Genomic DNA, 20,817 nt, shown 5'->3' on the forward strand with positions numbered 1-20,817 from the left:
GGAGAGGGACTGGTCTACCCTCCAGGACTGGGACCTTTGCTTCCACTGGCTCTGGAAGTAACCAAGAGGCTTGAAGCAAGAGCAGAGACAGGAGTGAAAGGTCAGGGTCAAGAGGGCCCAGACTAGTGCTAAGGCCCTCAGACTTCAGAGGGTGTGACTATCTCCAAGAAAACACCCAGGCCTGGGGATCAGAGCCTGGATCTAGGGCGAAGCCTGGGCATCTGTTTTAACAGAGAAACCCTGGAATAAGGTGTTAGACCACAGAATAAACCTGGGCACTGCCACTGTCTAGCTTTGTGATCTTGGACAAGTTAATGCAATCTGTTCTATGAGTTACGGGGTTAATGCCTCATTGAGTTATTGTAAAGATTACATGAGATATAGTATGTAAAGCAGCAAGTGTTCAAAAAGTGGTACTTAGAACTATATTATTGTTGTTACTGTTGACACATAGAAGAGCAAGAAGTTTAGAAAGTTAGGGAAAGAGGTGAAATTGCAGTAGAAAACAGAAAAATGGGGTGTTTGGGGACATCTCTCAATAGTTTGCACAAAAAAAGTATGAATCCAAAAATTTCAAAAAGGTAATGTTCAAAACAGACCTGATCTTGAAATTCATTTGCAGCAAGTGATTTTTAACTAGTAAATAATAACTTTTAAAAATCTTTGAATAGTTAACTTATTCATAGATACAAAAAGAGATATACAGTCAAAATTCTTCCTCCTTCCAACTGTCCTACCCTTGGCCCCTGGAACACAGGTAATCACTTTTGACGCTCCTTAGTAAATAACATGGGCTTCCCAGGTGGTACCTAGTGGTAAAGAGCCCACCTGCCACTGCAGGAGATGGAGAGGTAAGAGACCCAGTTTGTATCCCTGGATTGGGAGGATCCCCTGGAGGAGGGTGTGGCAACGGACTCCGTATTTCTGCTTGGAGAATCCCACGGACAGAGGAGCCTGGCAGGCTATGGTCCATAGGGTCACAAAGAGTCGGATATGACTAAAGAGACTTGACAGGCACGCATGTGATAAATAACATTCGTAATAATAATGATATTTATTTACAGCTTACTACATGCCAAACACAGTTCTAAGTGCTCTGTGGGTATTAACTTGTTTACTCGCTTTGAAGCAGAGGCTGTTATTGTTCTTTTTACAAATGAGGAAACTGAAGCTCAGAGAGGTTAGGCTAAGTAACTTGCCCAGGATCGTTCAGCAATGTGCTGGAGCAGAGTTTCAAACCCAGGCAGTCCAGTCCCAGAATCTGTGGATTTATCCTTCGTATCATCCTACAGGAGTCTCTTTATGCAAGTCCAAGCGAGATACTAATTTTTCCTGACAGGTAGCACAGTGTTCTCACTGTTCTTCTGCTTTGTTTTGCTCTTCAGTTAATGCTACTTATTGGAAATCATGCAACAGCAAGACAGAGAGAGCCTCCCCATTATTTTTTAACAATACCGTTTGGTTTGGATTCAAGACCTTCTCTTTTAGAGTCCATCCAGGAAGTATAGACCGAATTGGATCTTGATACTTGCTCTGCTGGTTATTATAAGAGGGAGTGGCTAATTGAATAAACTTAGGTCTGCCAGCCAGGTCTTTTCATGGAGGCTTGCTATTATTAAGTTTCAAAATTGGAAATGGGAACCGTGGGAGGGAAAAAAATAATGGAAGAGAACTTCTCCAAAAGTATTTCCAAACAGTGTTAGGTGTCAGACACAAAAGAGAGACTTGAGCACAATGATTGTCCGGTGTCCTGTGGAATCAGCGCCTGGGGCTGCCTAACATAAGCCCCTCTCAGGAATCAGTCCCCTTCCTATGTGTGAGGCTGGCCCAGTTCATGTCTCTGCCGCAACCTGGCAGCAGTAATTGGCAGAGTGGGAAAGACGGCACAAGAAGGAGAATGGGGTGGAAGGGAGCTAGATAATCCCCAGGAAGAGGGAGCCTGAAGCCTCACAACTAGCAGGTGGTAGACTCTAGTCTCTTAGACTCTTTCTTGCAGATTATATCCATAGGCAACAGTCTGTAGTCCACTTGGGTTTTGTTTGTTTGTTTTTGGTTTTTCCTTTTTGTTGCTTTTGGCTGGGCTGGGTCTTCATTGCTCTAGGCAGACTTTCTCTAATTGTGGCAAGTGAGGGCTTCTCTCTAGTTGCAGGGCAAGGGCTTCTCATTGCATGGCTTCTCTTGTTGCAGAGCACAGGCTCTAGGTGTGTAGGCTCAGTAGTCATGGCACACGGGCTTAGTTTCTCCAAGGAGGCATGTGGAATCTTCCCCGAGGAGAGATCGAACCCATGTCCTTTGCATCAGCCAGCGGATCCTTAACCACTGGACCACCAGGAAAGTCCAGTCCAATTGGTTTCTCCCTGGCTCTTTTCCCCTGGTGACTTCTCAACAATCGTTTCCTCCTCTTACTTGTCTCTTGTTACATACGTTAAACTAATTGTCAGGGTTTGCTTCCCCAGACTTAAGCTACAGGTGAAGTTTTCTCAAAGCCTGTGCCTCTTAGCAAAATGAGCTTGATGGGATTGAGTTGATAATCACTCTCTGATGCACATCTTTGCGGAGAGAAAGACCTGGGTTTCATTTTAACAAAAACCTATTTGGGTTAGAAGGAAAAATGAATATGGACTGACTCAAATCCGGAAGGAGGAAGCAGATATGAAGTTCATTTTGAAAATGAGATTTCAGTTTAGGGGAAGAATGTTGTTGTTCTTGTTCAATCGCTAAGTAGTGTCTGACTCTTTGTGACCCCATGGACTGCAGCGCTCCAGGCCTGCCTGTCCCTCACTGTCTCCTGGAGTTTGCCCAAGTTCATGTCCATTGAATCAGTGATGCTATCCAATCATTTCATCCTCTGCTGCCCTCTTCTCCTTTGGCCTTCAGTCTTTCCCAGCATCAGGGTCTTTTCCAACAAGTCAGCTGTTTGCATCAGTTGGCCAGATTATTGAAGCTTCAGCCTCAGCATCTGTCCTTCCAATGAGTATTCAGGGTTATTTCCTTTAGGATTGACTGGTTTGATCTCCTTGCAATTCAAGGGACTCTCCAAGAGTCTTCTCCAAACCACAATTGGAAAACAACAATTCGGCACTCAGTCTTCTTTTTGAGGAAAGAGTAAGAAAGGGAAGTTGTCCTTACCTCCCTTAAGATATTTAATCGGGATAAGAATCACATTTCATATTCATTTTTAAAGTACTTTTTAGAACCATGGAAAGTATTTTCTTTAAAGTGTGTATCTTTACATGCACACTTTTGTGTTCCTATTTTTAAAACAGTTTATTTTCCAAATTCTGTTCTGATAGAAACTGAGTCCTTTTCTTTAATGTAGCTTATAGCTGAGCCTGTTTTTCTTTGTTTTTTTCTTTTTAGCTGTGCTGTGGCTTAAAGGATCTTAGTTCTCTGACCAGGGATCAAACCCTTTGCCCTCAGCATGGATAGTGTAGAGTCCTAACCACTGGACGGCCAGGGAATCCCCAGAGCCTGTGTTTCTTATAAAAGATACTTGCTGGTGTAGTTTTGCTTATCACCCCTGAGGTTGGGTTAATGGCAGCCTAAAGATATCACAGCTTGTTTATTATTTGGATATCATTGTACAAATTGCTTGAAAATAATCTGTATTTCAGAAAACAGTAAAATTTTATCTCTTAAAGGGCTTTAACGTGACCTCCAGCCTGTCAAACTTCATGCTCCTCTTGTTAGGGTCTTTGTTGTTTAGTGGCTAGGTCATGTCTGACTGTTTTGCGACCCCATGGACTGTGGCCATAAATTAGCTAAAGACCTGTCAGGAGTCAGTGAGAAAATGCAGATATGAGAATTTTATCAAGATAGCAGCCCATAAGAAATAGTGACAGATGCTGATTATTGTTGTATTACATATACAATGGGTGTGATTATACCCCATCCTTCTACCTCAGAGGTGTCAGTTGAAGACCAGAGACTCTGTAAATGTATGAAATATGGTGTAGATATTTTAACTTGCCCAGAGAACACCATCCGTGGAGGTCATTGACACAGTGGCAATAAGGAAGCCAGTCCTGCTCCTCCCCAAATGGGGTGTCCTTGACCAGTACAGAAACACTTTTGCTGACACTCATCTCTGAGCTTTTATGGAGCCCTTAGAGTGGGAGAAGACTCCATGGGAAGACCTGCTGTCACCGAAACTCCCCACTGTTTTGTGACAGTCACAGAGGCCCCAGGGAATTCAAGAGAGGAAGCTGATGTTCTGTGAAAGCAGAGACGCACCGACCCGGAGCACAGAGGATAATGCAGACCTCTGTCTGACCCCAAGTCCAGGGCTCTTTTGTACTGCCTCTCTGGGGGAAATTGTTTAGTCGCTCATTCGTATCCGACTCTTTGTGACCCCATGGGCTGTAGCCCACCAGGCTCCTCTGTTCATGGGATTCTCCAGGCAAGAATACTGGAGTGGGTTGCCATTTCCTTCTCCAGGGAATCTTCCCGACCCAGGTTTTGAAGCCGTGTCTCGTGCATTGAAGACAGATTCTTTACCACTGAGCCACCCGGGAAGCCCTGGGGGAAGTAGGATGAAGGAAAATTGGCATCACCCCTGTAAACAGACAGGAAACAAAGGAGAGGGAGTCTTTAGAAGGTAGGAGACCAGACCGAGGACATTTCTCTTTTAGAAATAAAATGATACAACACAAGAAATTTGACCTTATAAAAGTAGAAGATAAAGTCACGTTGAAGCTGAAAACAGCAATAAGGAATCTGAATGTTGAACTTACACAACTCATCTGTAATCTGGGCCAGAGAAGGAGGGGAAAGGCCACCTCCTTTCAGATTCTGATAAACTCAGGTAACCCTGAATGAAAACTCAGAGTAAAGGACCCTTGGACCAGGGAACAAGCGCAGCTTTCACTTTCATTTTACTTATTCCAACTTTTTAAAAAATTTGTTTTAATATGAACCATTTTTAAAGTCTTTATTGAATTTGCTACAGCATTACTTCTGTTTTAAGTTTTGGGTTTTGGCCGCAAGGCATGTGGGAGCTTAGATCCCTGACCAGGAATCGAAACTTCATCCCCTGCATTAAAGGTAGTCTTAACCACTTAACCACCAAAGAAGTTCCTTCTTCCAACTTTTGATCAGAACTTTGGGAGGGTGGTAGACACATGACTCTAACAAATATTCAAGGGCATAGGACTCTGGAACTCTGACTTGAAGGAGGAGACCTGGGATGGTCCCACTCCGCCAATCACTAGTTGGGTGACCTTGGACAACTCCCTGCCTCTCTGTGGACCTGTTTCCATGTCCGCCAAATGAGCAAACAAAACCTGATTCATTCATTCATGTGACACTTTTTAAATCCTGATTGTGTCAACTAAAACCTTTCTTGCAGTATTTAGTAGAAGTGGCAGGAGTGGATATATTTGACTTTTTCCTGATCTCAAGCGGGAAGCATTCAGCCTTTCATTATTAAGTATGTCATGAAAATTCAGTTAATTATCAAGTCAGAAAAAACAGGAATTTTGGAACTTGAGAATTGTCCTCCAGGAAGCAGATTCACAGAAAGCTCTGAGAACTGCTCTACCTGTTAGACGTCAAAGGCATGATTATATACATTTTTGAGACACAGGATTGTACATCGAAATTGCATACTGGGGGTTTTGGTGGTCCAGTGGTGAAGAATTCATCTTGCAATTCAGAGGACATGAGTTCAATCCCTAGTCGAGGAACTAAAGTCCCATGTGCCGTGAAATACCTAAGTTCTTACCCTACAGCTACTGACCCTGCGTGCCTCAACAAAGATTCCATGTGCCACAACTAAGACCCAAAGCAGCCAAATAAATAACTTAATTTTTTTTCTAAATGACATACTGGTATTTCACATGAAGTTCACCAAAGACACATAGTCCAGGTAAGCACATACAAAGCCAGCAGCAAGTCACCATAACCCCCAACAGAGTCAGGAAAGAATGCTATATACATTGCTAGCATCAGAAGAAAAAAGAAATATTGATCTTTGCAGCTGAGCAGGCAGCCCCATCCTATAAGAGCCCTGGTTAATGTATAATGCAGAGGCTTACTGCACATTAGGAAGCGGGGGGAGGCCCAAACAAACACAGAGAGTTTGTGTTTAATTTTTTCTTGCCCTGCCTAAAAATATAAATTTTATTTCATTAAGTATGATATTAGCAGTGGGTTTTTCATAGATGCCCTTTGCAGGCTGAGTTAGTTCCATTGTAATCCTAATCTAATTATCATTTTTCTCATAGCAGGGCGTTCAGTTTAGTTCACTTGCTCAGTCATGTCCAATTCTTTGAGACCCCATGGACTGCAGCATGCCAGGCTTCCCTGTCCATCACCATCTACCGGAGTGTGCTCAAACTCATATCCCTTGAGTCGATGATGCCATCCAACCGTCTCATCTTCTGTCATCCCCTTCTCCTCCCACCTTCAATCTTTCCAACATGAGGGTCTTTTCCAGTGAGTCAATTCTTCGCATCAGGTGGCCAAAGTATTGGAGTTTCGGCTTCAGTATCAATCTTTCCAGTGAACATTCAGGACTGATTTCCTTTGGGACTGACTGGTTAGAAGTCTGTCACTGTTTCCATTGTTTCCGCATCTATTTGCCATGAAGTGATGGGACCAGATGTGATGATCTTAGTTTTCTGAATGTTGAGTTTTAAGCCAACTTTTTCACTCTCCTCTTTCACTTTCATCTAGAGGCTCTTTAGTTCTTCTTTATTTTCTGCCATAAGAGTGGTGTCATCTGCATATCTGAGGTTATTGATATTTCTCCTGGCAATCTTGATTCCAGCTTGTGCTTCATTCAGCCCAGCATTTCGCATAATGTATTCTGCATATAAGTTAAATAAACAGGGTGACAACATACAGGCTTGACATACTCCTTTCCCAATTTGGAACCAATCTATTGCTCCATTTCCAGTTCTAACTGTTGCTTCTTGACCTACATAGAGATTTCTCAGGAGGCAGGTAAGGGGGTCTAGTATTCCCATCTCTTTAAGAGTTTTTCACTTTGTTGTGATCCACAGAGTCAAAGACTTTAGTGTAGTCAATAAAGCAGAAATAGATGTTTTTCTGGAACTCTTTCGCTTTTTCGATGATCCAGAGGATGTTGGCAATTTGATCTCTGGTTCCTCTGCCTTTTCTAAATACAGCTTGAACATCTGGAAGTTCACAGTTCATGTACTGTTGAAGTCTGGCTTGGAGAATTTTTTTTGCTAGCATGTGAGATGAGTGCAATAGTGCGGTAGTTTGAGCATTCTTTGGCATTGCCTTTCTTTGGGATTGGAATGAAAACTGACCTTTTCCAGTCCTGTGGCCATTGCTGAGTTTTTCAAATTTGCTAGCATATTGAGTGCAGCACTTTAACAGCATCATCTTTTAGGATTTGAAAAAGCTCAATTGGGATTCCATCACCTCCACTAGCTTTGTTCGTAGTGATGCTTCCTAAGGTCCATTTGACTTCTCATTCCAAGATGTCTGGTTCCAGGTGAGTGATTACACCATCCTGGTTATCTGGTTCATGAAGATCTTTTTTGTACAGTTCTTTTGTGTATTTTTGCCACCTCACCTTAATGTCTTCTGCTTCTGTTAGGTTCATACCATTTCTGTCCTTTACTGTGCCTATCTTTGCATGAAATATTCCCTTGGTATCTCTCATTTTCTTGAAGAGATCTCTAGTCTTTCCCACTCTATTGTTTTCCTCTATTTCTTTGCAATGATCGCTGAGGAAGGCTTTTTTATCTCTCCTTGCTATTCTTTGGAACTCTGCAGTCAAATGGGTATATCTTTCCTTTTCTCCTTTGCCTTTCACTTCTCTTCTTTTCTCAGCTATTTGTAAGGCCTCCTCAGACAACCATTTTGCCGTTTTGTATTTCTTTTTCTTGGGGATGGTCTTGATCACTGCCTCCTGTACAGTGTCACGAACCTCCATCCATAGTTCTTCTGGCACTCTATCAGATCTAATCCCTTGAATCTATTTGTCACTTACACTGTATAATCATAAGGGATTTAATTTAGATCATACCTGAATGGTCTAGTGGTTTTCCCTACTTTGTTCAGTTTAAGTCTGAATTTGGCAATAAGGAATTCATGATCTGAGTCACAGTCAGCTCCTGGTCTTGTTTTTGCTGACTGTATAGAGCTTCTCCATCTTTGGCTGCAAAGAATATAATCAATCTGATTTCGGTGTCAACCATCTGGTGATGTCCATGTGTAGAGTCTTCTCTTGTGTTTTTGGAAGAGGGTGTTTGCTATGACCAATGTGTTCTCTTGGCAAAACTCTGTTAGCTTTTGCCCTGCTTCATTTTGTACTCCAAGGCCAAATTTGCCTGTTACTCTAGGTATTTCTTGACTTCCTACTTTTGCATTCCAGTCCCCTATAATGAAAAGGACATCTTCTTTGGGTGTTAGTTCTTGAAGGTCTTATAGGTCTTCATAGGACCGTTCACCTTCAGCTTCTTCAGCATTACTGGTTGGGGCATAGACTTGGATTACCGTGATATTGAATGGTTCGCCTTGGAAAGGAACAGAGATCATTCTGTCATTTTTGAGATTGCATCCAAGTACTGCATTTTGTGCTCTTTTGTTGATTATGAGGGTTGCTCCATTTCTTCTGAGGGATTCTTACCTCCATCATAGTTTGGCCTCAGGTCAAAGAAACAAGGGAGGGAACACAACCCTGCCCATCAACAGAAAATTGGATTAAAGATTTACTAAGCATGGCCCTGCCCATCACAATAAGACCCTGTTTCCCCCTCAGTCGGTCTCTCCCATTAGGAAGCTTCCATAAGCTTCTTATCCTTATCCATCAGAGGGCAGACAGAATGAAAACCACAGTCACAGAAAACCAACCAATCTGATCACATGGACCACAGCCTTGTCTAACTCAATGAAACTATGAGCCATGCCATGTAGGGCCACCCAAGACAGACAGGTCATGGTGGAGAGTTCTGACAAAACATGGTCCACTGGAGAAGGGAATGGCAAACCACTTCAGTATTCTTGCCTTGAGAACCCCATGAACAGTATGAAAAGGCAAAAAGATAGGATGCTGAAAGGTGAACTCCCCAGGTTGGCTGGTGCCCAATATGCTACTTGAGATCAGTGGAGAAATAACTCCAGAAAGAATGAAGAGACGGAGCCAAAGCAAAAACAACACGCAGTTGTGGATGTGACTGATGATGGAAGTAAAGTCTGATGCTATAAAGAACAATATGCATAGGAACCTGGAATGTTCGGGGTATGAATCAAGGTCAATTGGAAGTGGTCAAACAGGAGATGGCAAGAGTGAACATTGACATTTTAAGAATCAGCGAACTAAAATGGACTGGAGTGGGTGAATTTAACTCAGCAGGGTATTGGGTTTTGTCAAATGCTTTTTTGCAGCAACTGAGTTTATCACATAGGTTTTGTCCTTTATTCTGTTAATATGATGAGTTACATAGATTGATTTTTGGATGTTAAATTGCCCTTGTGTTCATGGGATCAATCATACTTGGTCATGGTGTATAATCCTATATGTAGATTGCAGAATTGGCTTGTAAGATTTCATCAGGGATTTTTGCATCTATATTCATGAAGGATATTGATCTGTAGCTTACAGCAAAATATTTATTGAGCAACTTACAAGCCAGGCATTGTTCTAGGTATTGGGGATTCTGCAATTTTTCAGAAGAGATTTTATTTTCAGAATATATATATATATGATAAATATGTATATATATATGATAACATACATATTTTCTCTCATGGAATTTACATTCAGGTGGGTGACTAGCAATGCAGCTCCCCACTCACATCTGATATTTTTTCTTCCCCTATTCTCTCAACAATGCTCCAGGTTCCAGCTTCAGTGTCTGTGTGCCTGACTCTTAGAAAACTGAATGGTCAGTGTCTGGAGAGCGGAAGGGGCCTACTTTCCATTTTAAGTTACTGTTCTTTTTTCCCCCTTTAATGGAAATGTTAACTGAATAATAACATCCATACTGAGAAGGGCACACACTTATGTACCCTTTTGTGTCTAGGTCCTTTCACTCAGTATTACCTGTTTGAGATGCATCCACCTGTCTGTGTGTTGTCATAGTTTATGCATCTCGTTACTGTAGGCATGTGTTTTAATGCACTCTGTTCATCATCATCACAGATCATGTATTTTTTTTTACAAACTGAAGGCTTGTGACAAACCCTATGTTGTCAGATGATGGTTAGAATATTTTAGAAGTTTTTTAAATTACTTACTAATTTATTTGGCGGTGTCGAGTGTTAGTTGCAGCACGTGGATCTTCAGTCTTCATTGCGGCATGCAGGATCTTCTGTTGTGGCATGTGGGATCTACTTCCGTGACCAGGGATCAGACCCAGCCCCCCAGCATTTGGGAGAGACTTAGGCATTAGACCTGGAGAAGGCAATGGCACCCCACTCCAGTACTCTTGCCTGGAAAATCCCATGGACGGAGGAGCCTGGTAGGCTGCAGTCCATGGGGTCTCGAAGAGTCAGACATGACTGAGTGACTTCACTTTCACTTTTCACTTTTATGCATTGGAGAAGGAAATGGCAACCCACTCCAGTGTTCTTGCCTGGAGAATCCCAGAGTCGGACACAACTGAAGTGACTTAGCAGCAGCAGTAGCAGTAGGCATTAGACCACCAGGGAAGTCAGCAAGAAAGTACTTTTTAATAAAAGTACACCTACATTTTTTTAAAGAAATAATGCTGTTGCATACAGTAGACTACAGTATAGTGTAGACATAATTTTTATATACACTGGGAAACAAAAAAACTAAAATCATCTGACTCACTTTTTGTAACATTTGCTTGATTGCAGTGGTCTGAACCCACATCTCTGTGGTATTGCACTATATGAATATCCCACAGTTAGTCCATTCTGCTGTAAATGGACATTTGGATTACTCCCTGTTTGGGCTGTTACTGAACAGTCATGCTCTGCATATGCGTGGTGGCTCTGTCCTTAAATAAACATCTGCTCTCATTTGGGCTGGATACCCAGGAGTGGAATGGGTCTCTCAGAGGATATGTTTAAGTTCATTTTAGTAGATTCTGCCAGTTTTCACAGAGGGATGTACAAAGTGGGCTCCCACAGCAACAGATAGTAACTCCAGGTGCCGAACACCCTGTAGTACTCTCCGGAATCGTCACCAACACCCTGTAGCACTTGTAAGGAACGTACTGGTATCATATTATGATTTCAGTTGGCATTTCTGTAGCATCTAATGAAATTAAGCAGGAGATCCTATTCATTTTAAATATGACAGTTAAACAGAACGATCTGTCTACCCCAGGCCTTTTTTTTCCCCCACAGACATCGCAGCTTTCTTAGGTATCCCTTTTATGCTAGTAGTAAAATCAAGAGGTCATTACTGTCTTGACATCTTCGATAGCCCCTGACTGGCTTTATATTTCCCCAGTAAGAAGAAGAAAAATGACTCAGGGAAATCAGTCAACACCCCCCGGGACCGAGTGCCTACGTATCAGTATAACATGAATTTTGAGAAGGTGGGCAAATGCATCATCATAAACAACAAGAACTTCGACAGAATAACAGGTGGGTGCTGGGGGCATGGGCTCAGCTCTTCCGTTCCCTTCCACTTTCTTCAGCTTCGTTCAGACTTATATGATGCATTTGTCAGAAGACCTCTATGTCTACCTGCTATAGCAGACAGCCCCTCCGCAGGTGGTGTCACGTGTCCAGGAGAGAGGGATGAGGGGAAACTGGGAACTTTCAGTTTGAGATTCCCATCGTGTGGATTAGCAGATGTGAGACTTGGACCAAAGGACTCAGAGGGTGAAGCAGGGGGCTGGGCTGTTTGGCGTTGGCTGAGCCAGGTGATGGGGCTTCCCAGGTGGTGCTAGTGGTAAAGAATCTGCCTGCCAATTCAGGAGCCTCCGGAGACGCAGGTTTGATCCCTGCATGGGGAAGATCCCCTGGAGGAGGAAATGGCAATCCACTCCAGTATTCTTGCCTGGAGAGTCCCCATGGACAGAGACGCCTGGTGGGCTGCAGACCATGGGGTAGCAAAGAGTCGGACCTGACTGAGCATGAGTCCAAGCCGCATGAAGAGTCTTACCTTTTTTTTTGGGGGTGGGGGTGCTCACCTTTTGTGTTTGTGGCGGCCATCGGTGAAGTTGGCGCTTGATCCCCACAGGAATGGGTGTCCGCAACGGCACAGACAAAGATGCAGAGGCTCTTTTCAAGTGCTTCCGGAGTCTGGGTTTCGATGTGTCTGTCTATAACGACTGCTCTTGTGCCAAGATGCAAGATCTGCTGAAAAAAGGTACGCCCATGCCCCTCCTCCTTCAGTCATCTTCCTGCTCCCGAGCGGAGCAGGGCCCCGCCTGGTCTGAGACGCTGCCTTCACATGATGGGGGGAAGGATCTCAGCGTGGGAAGCCTTTCCTTCCTCCACGTGACTCCATACCTGTCTCCAGGACATCTGTCTCTCTCAGTAAACTTAGATTTCCCCCTAAAAGGAGGAAAGCAGCTTACCTCACAGCAATAGGTTCTATAGCTACAGAACAGTCTCAATTTCAAAAGGCTAATTCCTAGGAAAGTAGCAAATCTTACCTTTCTGTCCAGAACAGACTTCAAGTATAAATTTTCACTGGTGACAGATAGAGAATAATAATCCCCATACACTTCAGAACTACCTTATTTCTTACACAACACGTTCACAGAATTTCTTCTTTAGATCTTTAATGGAACCCCTGCTGCGTTGGCCAACAACATCATCATGCCCATTTCATAAATGTAGGGATAGAGCTTGAGAGAGAGAATAAGGGTCATACTGAAGGCAGTTAGGAGGAGCAGAACCAAAACTCAGGCATTAACAAGTTCCAGAACAATTATGTTTTCTATTACCCCACACCTATCTAGTGGAAGCTACCTATGATATTCTCACATTTAGGGCAAATAATTGAAAGTAACACCCTCCCAACCTGATAGACGGTGACGCATGGGCAGAGGGTAGACAGTTTCAACCACTGCTGCTTTTCTTAGATGTGCAGCTAAACAAGAAAAAGATCCCTCCCCCCACCTTATAACACTCTCTCGTAAGTACCATTCTCTTATATTTTTAAAAACCAGGCATCTTTTCCTTACTTCTTCAAACAAGGATCTTAAGAGCCGACCTTCGGTACCCTAGTAGGCCATGTGGTACAGCAGACTGGAAATCACAAGTCTATGTTTGGGGTCTAGTCCAAGCTTGAGCAGCTGGGTGAGCAAGGCAGGGTGTCTGTGCCCTCCTGGTTTTTTGCTTTCCTGAAATGTGGATCATGATATAGCAAGTCCTGCTTCTTGGGGTTGCAGTCAGTATTAGCTGAGGGAAAGCTTGTGAGCTTGATTTGAGAAAGATAATGTCCTATACAGATGTAACGACTTGTCCCACTGGTAGTTTCTGTTCTTATGAAAAGTGAGTTATACTGGGACTTCCCTGGGGGTCAGGTGGCTAAGACTGCTTGCTCCCAAAGCAGGGGGCCCAGGTTCGATCCCTGGTCAGGGAATTATTTCCCACATGCCACAACTAAGTCTTCATATGCCACAGCTAGAAAACTCCCACATTCCACAAGGAAGATCGAAGATCCACATACTGCTACTAGGATTCCACACAGCCAAATAAGTAAATAAAAATAAATATTTTTTAAAAAGCAGATTATTCCACCTGAGCCCAGGTCATGTCAGGATCACAGAATTCTCATATATTGTCCTATCAAAATAGCAAGGTGGTGATTTCTCTTGACAGGGCAAAGTTCTAGGACATCTCTGAGATGCCATTTTTTATCAGTGAAATAAAAATAAATGAGGCCTACTTCAAGGGGCTCTTGGAGAGGTTAAGTAAGATAACTCGGGCAAAGTACCTAGATCACTGCTGCAGTAGGTGTTCAGGAAATTCTTTTACTACTATTATTTTTTTGGCCACATCGCAGCTTGTGGAATTTTAGCTCCCCAACCAGGAATCAAACCCAGGCCCTCAGCAGTCAGAGCATGGAGTCCTAACCACTCAACTGCTGGGGAATTAAGAAATTCTAAATCTTACTCTTCTCTCATCACTGATGAAGAGAAGAGAAGAAGAAAGGTTATAGTACATAGTTCTAGCTAGCTAGCTAGTTAGAACCATGGAACCTTAGATGAGATCAAGCTAAGCCAACTTATTGGGGCTTCCCAGATGGCGCTAGTGGTAAAGAACCTGCCTGCCAATGCAGGAGAGATGTAAGAGATCCACATTTGATCCTGGTCGGGAAGATCCCCTGGAGGAGGAAATGGCAACCCACTCCAGTATTCTTGCCTGGAGAATCCCATGGACAGAGGAACATGCTGGGCTACAGTTCATGGGATCTCAAAGAGTCGAACACGACTGAACGACTAACACTTTCTTTTCTTTTCAGTAAAAGTAATAGATTCACGTTGTTTGGCAACCGCCACCACCCGCCTCCAGAAGAACTCTTTTCATCTTGCACAACTGAAACTCTGTCCCCATGAAACCCTAATGCCCCATTTCCCATCCCCTCAACCCCTGGTAGCCACCATTCTGCTTTCTGCCTTGGTGAACCTGATCACCCCAGGAACCTCATGTACATGAAATCATAGAGCGTCTTTTCTTTAGCCAGTGTCTTGTTTCACTTAGTGTGTTTTATTTTCTTTAACAAATACTTGCTTGATACTCATGTGGTCTGCTTTGCAAATATCAACCCATTTAATGGGTAGCTCCATTTTACAGACAAGAAAACCAAGACACAAAATGGTTAAGCAGCTTGCCCAGTGTCACAGACCTAACCAAGGCCCTGGCCTTTAGCAGCCCAATATGCTGCCTCCCAGGAGCTGCCTGAAGCCCTCTTGCCTGTGGGATTCTCTTCCACGTGAGGCAGCCTCATTCTGGTTTCAGACTCAGTGGGGATTCTAGAATTCTCCCTCTGACCTCTCCCCAGTGTCTTCCAGGGGTGCTTCTCCACCTCTGTCCCTCTTCGTCAGTGGCAGCTGCCAGACTGGAAGGGAATAGTACTTCTGAGGTCCCACACCCAGGAGTCATATTTTAACTTTTCAATGTTTCAATTGCTTGCAGCTTCTGAAGAGGACCACAGAAATTCAGCCTGCTTCGCCTGCATCTTATTAAGCCATGGAGAAGAAAATTTAATTTATGGAACAGATGGCAAGACAGCAATAAAGGACTTGACAGCCCATTTTAGGGGGGATCGATGCAAAACCCTGTTAGAGAAACCCAAACTCTTCTTCATTCAGGTAATCCCTTTTCGGAGTCTATAGAGAGACTTCCCTGGTAGTCCAGTGGCTAAGACCCTGCCTTCCCAATGCTGGGGGCCCAGGTTCAATCCGTGGTCAAGAAACTGGATCCCACATGTCATAACTAAGCTGCAACTAAGACCCAGCACAGACAAATAAATTAATTTTCTTTAACTATTAAAATAATTTTAAAAAACAAAGTCAATAGAAATGAAAAAAAGATTACAGAGTGACTTGGCTTGTATCATTTTTTACAAATCTACATACATTGGGGTATGCATACATACAAATCTACATACATTGGGGTATGCAAATTTAGGGTATATTTTTCTACCTCTAATGCTTGGCATCTATATTTGCATTGGATCACAAAGTATCTGAGTTTAAGACATTATAATCTCTTTATTTGCTCTGCTTGCTAATTCAACACATCTTCAGATTATCTTGGACATCGTTGTGTTGCTGGTACATGCCAAGCACAGTTCTAAGCCTGCAGTGGGATACAGCTGTGAATAGCACACGTGTTCCTATTCTCAGCTTCATGCAGCCATCTCTGCTTTGATTTTAGGCTTGCCGGGGAACAGAGCTTGATGACGGGATCCAGGCTGACTCAGGACCTATCAATGACACAGATGCCAATCCCCGATACAAGATCCCAGTTGAAGCCGACTTTCTCTTTGCCTATTCCACAGTTCCAGGTATCAAGTCCCTTGTCTGCTAACCAGACTGTGCATCCCACCTTCGAAATGGAGACTTGGAGCTGTGTTAGTTTCCCATTGCTGCAGTGATAAGTTGCCACAAACATGGTGGCTGAACACACACAAATGTATTATCTTACAGTTCCAGAGGTCAGAATTCCAGAATGGGTTGGCAGGACAGCAGTTCCTTCTAAAGACTGTAGGGGGCGCAAATCCACATCCTTGCTTTCCCAGCAGGCTTGGAACTGCCTGCATTCCTTGGCCCGTGGCCCACTTCCTCTAGCTTCAAAGCCGGCAGCCTCACCTCCCTGACCCTCCTTCCAACCTTACATTGTTCTTTCTGACCCTCTTGTAAGGGCTCCTGTGATTAGATTAGTCCCGTCTGGATAATCCCAGGATAATTTCTCCATCTTGTTTCCTTGACCTCAGCCCCATCTGTGAAGTTCTCTAGGGCAGCAGTTCCCAGCCTTTTTGGCACCAGGAACATAACTCGTGGAAAACAGTTTTTCCATGGACCAGGGTGGGAGTGGATGGTTTCCAGATGATTCAAGCCCATTACGTGTACTGTGCACTTTATTTCTATTATTACATCAACTCCACCTCAGGTCATCAGGCATTAGATCCTGAGGACCCCTACTTTATGGCATGAGCATTTCTGAGGGCCACTGTTCTGCTTACCATGGGGATATAGTCACTTTTCTCTCCAAAAGAAAGCTGAATTCTCTCATTTATGATGATGATTATTATTGGTAATTATAAGAACAAGCATGTCTATGGCACCTATTTACTGAGTGTTGTTCATGTCTTTTACCCTGAAATACTTGTGTAGTAGTTAGGAAAGGTGTTATTTCTGTCCTAATTTTACAGATAGAAAAAAAAATTGAGCTTGAGTAAGTTTAAGTGACCTGCCCAAGGTCATTTAGAGATTTTCACACATAATAGAGTTATAGCTCAGACCAGAATTCCTTTATACAATAGTCTGTAAACAGTCACCAGAAATGCCAGCAGCAAGCAAGCCTCCCTCTTGTTTGGGTTTGCCTGAGCAAGTTCAGTGAAGTTCCATTGTTTGGGGTAAAAACCATCACTCAGAATTCTCCCAGCTAAGTAGTAGTTTGTCCAGTGCTTGGTATAGAAGTGTCGGTTACAGTAAGTTGGCTGTTGTGTTTGGAAAACCAACTCTGGCAAGATGTACAGATGGGATTTTGGGAGAATGAGAACTTCACAAGTTTTAAGAATCCTGTAAGAAAGAAATTTGGTTCCTGCCCTTGAGAGGAAGGCAGAGTCATGGGAGCATATCGTTGTGCAGTCCAACCTGTCATTCGAGTTGGAGAGACCCTAAGCAAGGTCTGGCAGAACTGAAGGAAGAAGGGTGAACACTAAAGGTGAACTCTAGGGAAGCAGGTGAGAGAGGCTTCCGAGGAAAGAACTTCTGTAACCGAGTCTTAAAAAATCAAATAACAGGATGAAGGGCAAGATGGCTTAGGCTTCCGAGGAAAGAACTTCTGTAACCGAGTCTTAAAAAATCAAATAACAGGATGAAGGGCAAGATGGCTTATCAGACAGAGTGCCCAGGGGCAGGTGGCTCAATGCATTGGTAAAACTCAAGAGCTGGACCACGAGATGTATTAGTCTTTTCAGGCAACTGTAACGTGAGTCCACAGGCTGGGGAGCAGAAGTTCATTTTTCACAGTTCTGGAGGTTGAGATCAAGGTGCCAGGCAATGTGGCTTCTGATGAGAGCTGTTATCCTAGCTTGTAGATCACTGCCTCTTCACTCACGTGGCCCAGGGTGGGGAGAGAGGCCATAGCACAGGGTGTGACTGGGCATGTTTTTGTTGTTGTTCATTAGCCAAGTTGTGTCCAACTGTTCATGACTGCAGGACTGGGCATGAACAAGGTTCAAACCTAGACAGGGAAATGGGGGCCCAATTGTGGTGGGCCCTGCAGGATGTGCTAAGCAGCCTAAATTTCACCCTCATATAGGAGGAACTGTTTTAGGTGAGAGAGGGACGTCGACTTAAAAAATATTCACAACCTAAAACTTGAGAGTTATGTTTTATTACATGGAAATTTTTAGGACTTAAGCCCGGGAGATGGCATCTCAAGTAATCTTGGGAGAACTCCAAGGAGACAAGGGAAGGAGCCAGGTTATATAGAAGTTGTATAACTTCTATATGCAACAAAGGACAGGTAGTTTGAACATCAAAAGACCATTGTTAATTAAAGAAAACCAGATAACCCAAGTTAATGTAGTGCTTCTCTATGTATGGGAAGATGTGAGAGTCTGAACTGCCTGAAATCACTCCTTTCATATGCATCAACTATTGGGCCAGTATCCTGTGTTTTTCACAACCTGAGCTCCCTTGAGGCTCACCATCGGAAGTGGCTGCAGTCTGATGGCTGCTAGATCACAGGTATTCTTCTCCTTCCTGAGTGCCCTTCGGGCTCACCAGCTCACATTGGAGGGCTACAGTCACTGATGACTATGACATCCTTGTTTACTGATATGGCAGGAAATACTCCATTTCTCAGGGACAACATGAGATTTGTGTTTTAGAATGATTCCCTGTAGTACAGAGTTTGGAGGACACATATCCCATATGAGTAAGTGGGGACTGCTGTCATTTCAGAAGAGCACATGTGAAGGCTCCAGTCATAGACAGCTCCTTCTGGGTAGTGAGCAAAGCAGCAGCCAGTTCAGCTGACTTCATCTCCTTTCTCTTCTCCTGTTGAAGGCTATTATTCATGGAGGAACCCAGGGAGTGGCTCCTGGTTTGTGCAGGCCCTCTGCTCCATCCTGAATGAGCACGGGAAGAGCCTGGAGATCTTGCAGATCCTCACCAGGGTGAATGACAGGGTGGCCAGGCACTTTGAATCCCAGTCTGATGACCCACGCTTCCACGAGAAGAAGCAGATCCCATGTGTGGTCTCCATGCTCACCAAGGAACTCTACTTCTGAAGATAACCATTCCAGGGGTGCATTCCAGCTGAGAAGCTATGAATCATTTGTTGATGAATCAGAAATTTTTTTTGTAATGCTCTTAAAAGATCCAGAAATTCTATAAGATTTTAATTTCAGGAAAATTATTGATTCAACGGGAAAGAAACTCTCTGGTGCTGTCTTACGGTCTCTGAATTTTCAGAGACTTTTTTTTTTTACATTATTATCCATTTGATGACTTTTTCTCTTAAGATTAATTTTCTGTTTGTCTTTCTCCTTGTTGTCGCACTTAGTACATACAACAAAAATGACCTCTGCAGATGACTTTTGACTGTGTCCACTGTGACTGGTGGTGACTTTGGTAGACTGTCAGAGTCATATCCGTACCTGGCAAAGAGAGTCCTTGACAAAAAACAGCCAAAGGGATATTCATTCGCCTGTATTGCAGAAAGTGGGATATCGAATGCGGTTTGAGTGAATTTTTCATTGACTTAGGGAAGATTCTTGTGCAAAAATTCCCAGATATGTTAAGAGGGGAAAAAAATAAAATGATTCTAATATGTAGCAGTCAGGATCCAGTCAAGAAATCGGAAACCATTCTAGGTATTTCAGTACAGGGAATTTAATAGAGGAAATTGACATACGTAGATGATGATAGAGAAGATAGATGAAAGGAAGCTGTAACCCAGGGGGCACTAGTGATGAAGAACCCGCCTGCCAATGCAGGAGAGGTAAGAGACTCGGGTTTAGTCCCTGGGTCAGGAAGATCCCCGGAGGAGGGCATGGCAACCCACTCCAGTATTCTTGCCTGGAGAATCCCATGAACAGAGGAACCTGATGGGCTATAGGCCATAGAGTCACAGAGTCGGACGCGACAGAGGTGACTTAACAGGCATGTGCGTTGTCACATAGGTTTATGAGGAGGTGTGGTTCCTTAAGTTCAGAAACTGGGATCCTGCACAGGAGCTGGAACCTTGGTGGGGCTGCCTGGTGGGAACTGGACCACCCGGGAGTTGTAGGAAATGAAGCAATGGCAGAGACAAAGCCACTGCCCAAGATGAAGCAACACCAGATGAGTCAGAAATGGAAAAATTCCCTGACGTTTTCCACCTCTCCTCCTGCCCTGTAGTCTTCCTTCAACACCTTACCCTTCCAGCTCTACCTGGAAACCATCTGGCAAAGGTCCTGGGAAGTGATCTCCTGCAATACAGAGCATAGCCAGGCATAGTGAGGCAGAGAAGGAATGAGAAATGGTTATGGGCCTGGTTCACAATGTGAATAGAAGGAATTCTATTCCCTGTGTTGAGTGATTCATCCATTCAGTCATTTATTCAGTGAGTTGTCAGACAATCTGTGTATTACCTACTATGTGCAAAATCATCTGTTTTAGCTTTATAATCTACCTGGAACTTTTTAGGTTATCCCAAGCCTTATTCTGAGTAAATTTTTGTTACCTCTGATTCTCTAAATGGAAAAAGGTTTATGGCAAAATGTTTCCACTGTGTTTTCAAGGTGGGATTCTCTTTTGAATTCTTGATAAATTACTGTTTTATTTTGCCTAGTAACTTGTTAACAAGTGTTTATATTTATTGATTAAAATGTGGTTGTTTAATTCCTAATCTGCTCGGTTTGCTTTCCTTTTGAAGTGTCTTTTTTTTTATGACAGTTGGAAAATGAGAAAACAGGGTAAGAACTAAGCCTATGACTTGAACTCAACACAAAACGTAATTCATGATTTCTTTTGAAGCTAGGACGCTAATAAAACAAGTAAATAATCACTTAGGAAGCTGAAAATTTCCACGTAAATGGTTAATGAAGTTGTAAATCTGTTTGTGATGGACTGGCATTTATTAATTTGGCAACAAAATCAGATGGTGTAAAAGTATCTTCTTTCAATGAGAGAACTAATTTAAGGCCAGTTTCTTAGACTTGTCCCTGGTTTCCTGCCATCTAAA

At 43.2% G+C, this 20,817-nt stretch overlaps 1 protein-coding gene across 1 annotated transcript in view; it reads left to right on the top strand.

The window, feature by feature from the left end:
* CASP7 (caspase 7) overlaps positions 1-20,481 on the top strand; it is a 40,194-nt gene extending 19,713 nt beyond the window's left edge. The window contains exons 3-7 of the mRNA XM_065920121.1: positions 11,402-11,538; positions 12,140-12,268; positions 15,049-15,224; positions 15,793-15,922; positions 18,657-20,481. Of these exons, the coding sequence (XP_065776193.1) occupies positions 11,402-11,538; positions 12,140-12,268; positions 15,049-15,224; positions 15,793-15,922; positions 18,657-18,880 (796 nt within the window). The 3' untranslated portion in view covers positions 18,881-20,481. The remainder of the gene's footprint in view (positions 1-11,401; positions 11,539-12,139; positions 12,269-15,048; positions 15,225-15,792; positions 15,923-18,656) is intronic.
* The last annotated feature ends 336 nt before the right edge of the window (positions 20,482-20,817 follow it).

Source organism: Muntiacus reevesi, chromosome 2 (assembly GCF_963930625.1).
Source record: "Muntiacus reevesi chromosome 2, mMunRee1.1, whole genome shotgun sequence".
Taxonomy (NCBI): domain Eukaryota; kingdom Metazoa; phylum Chordata; class Mammalia; order Artiodactyla; family Cervidae; genus Muntiacus; species Muntiacus reevesi.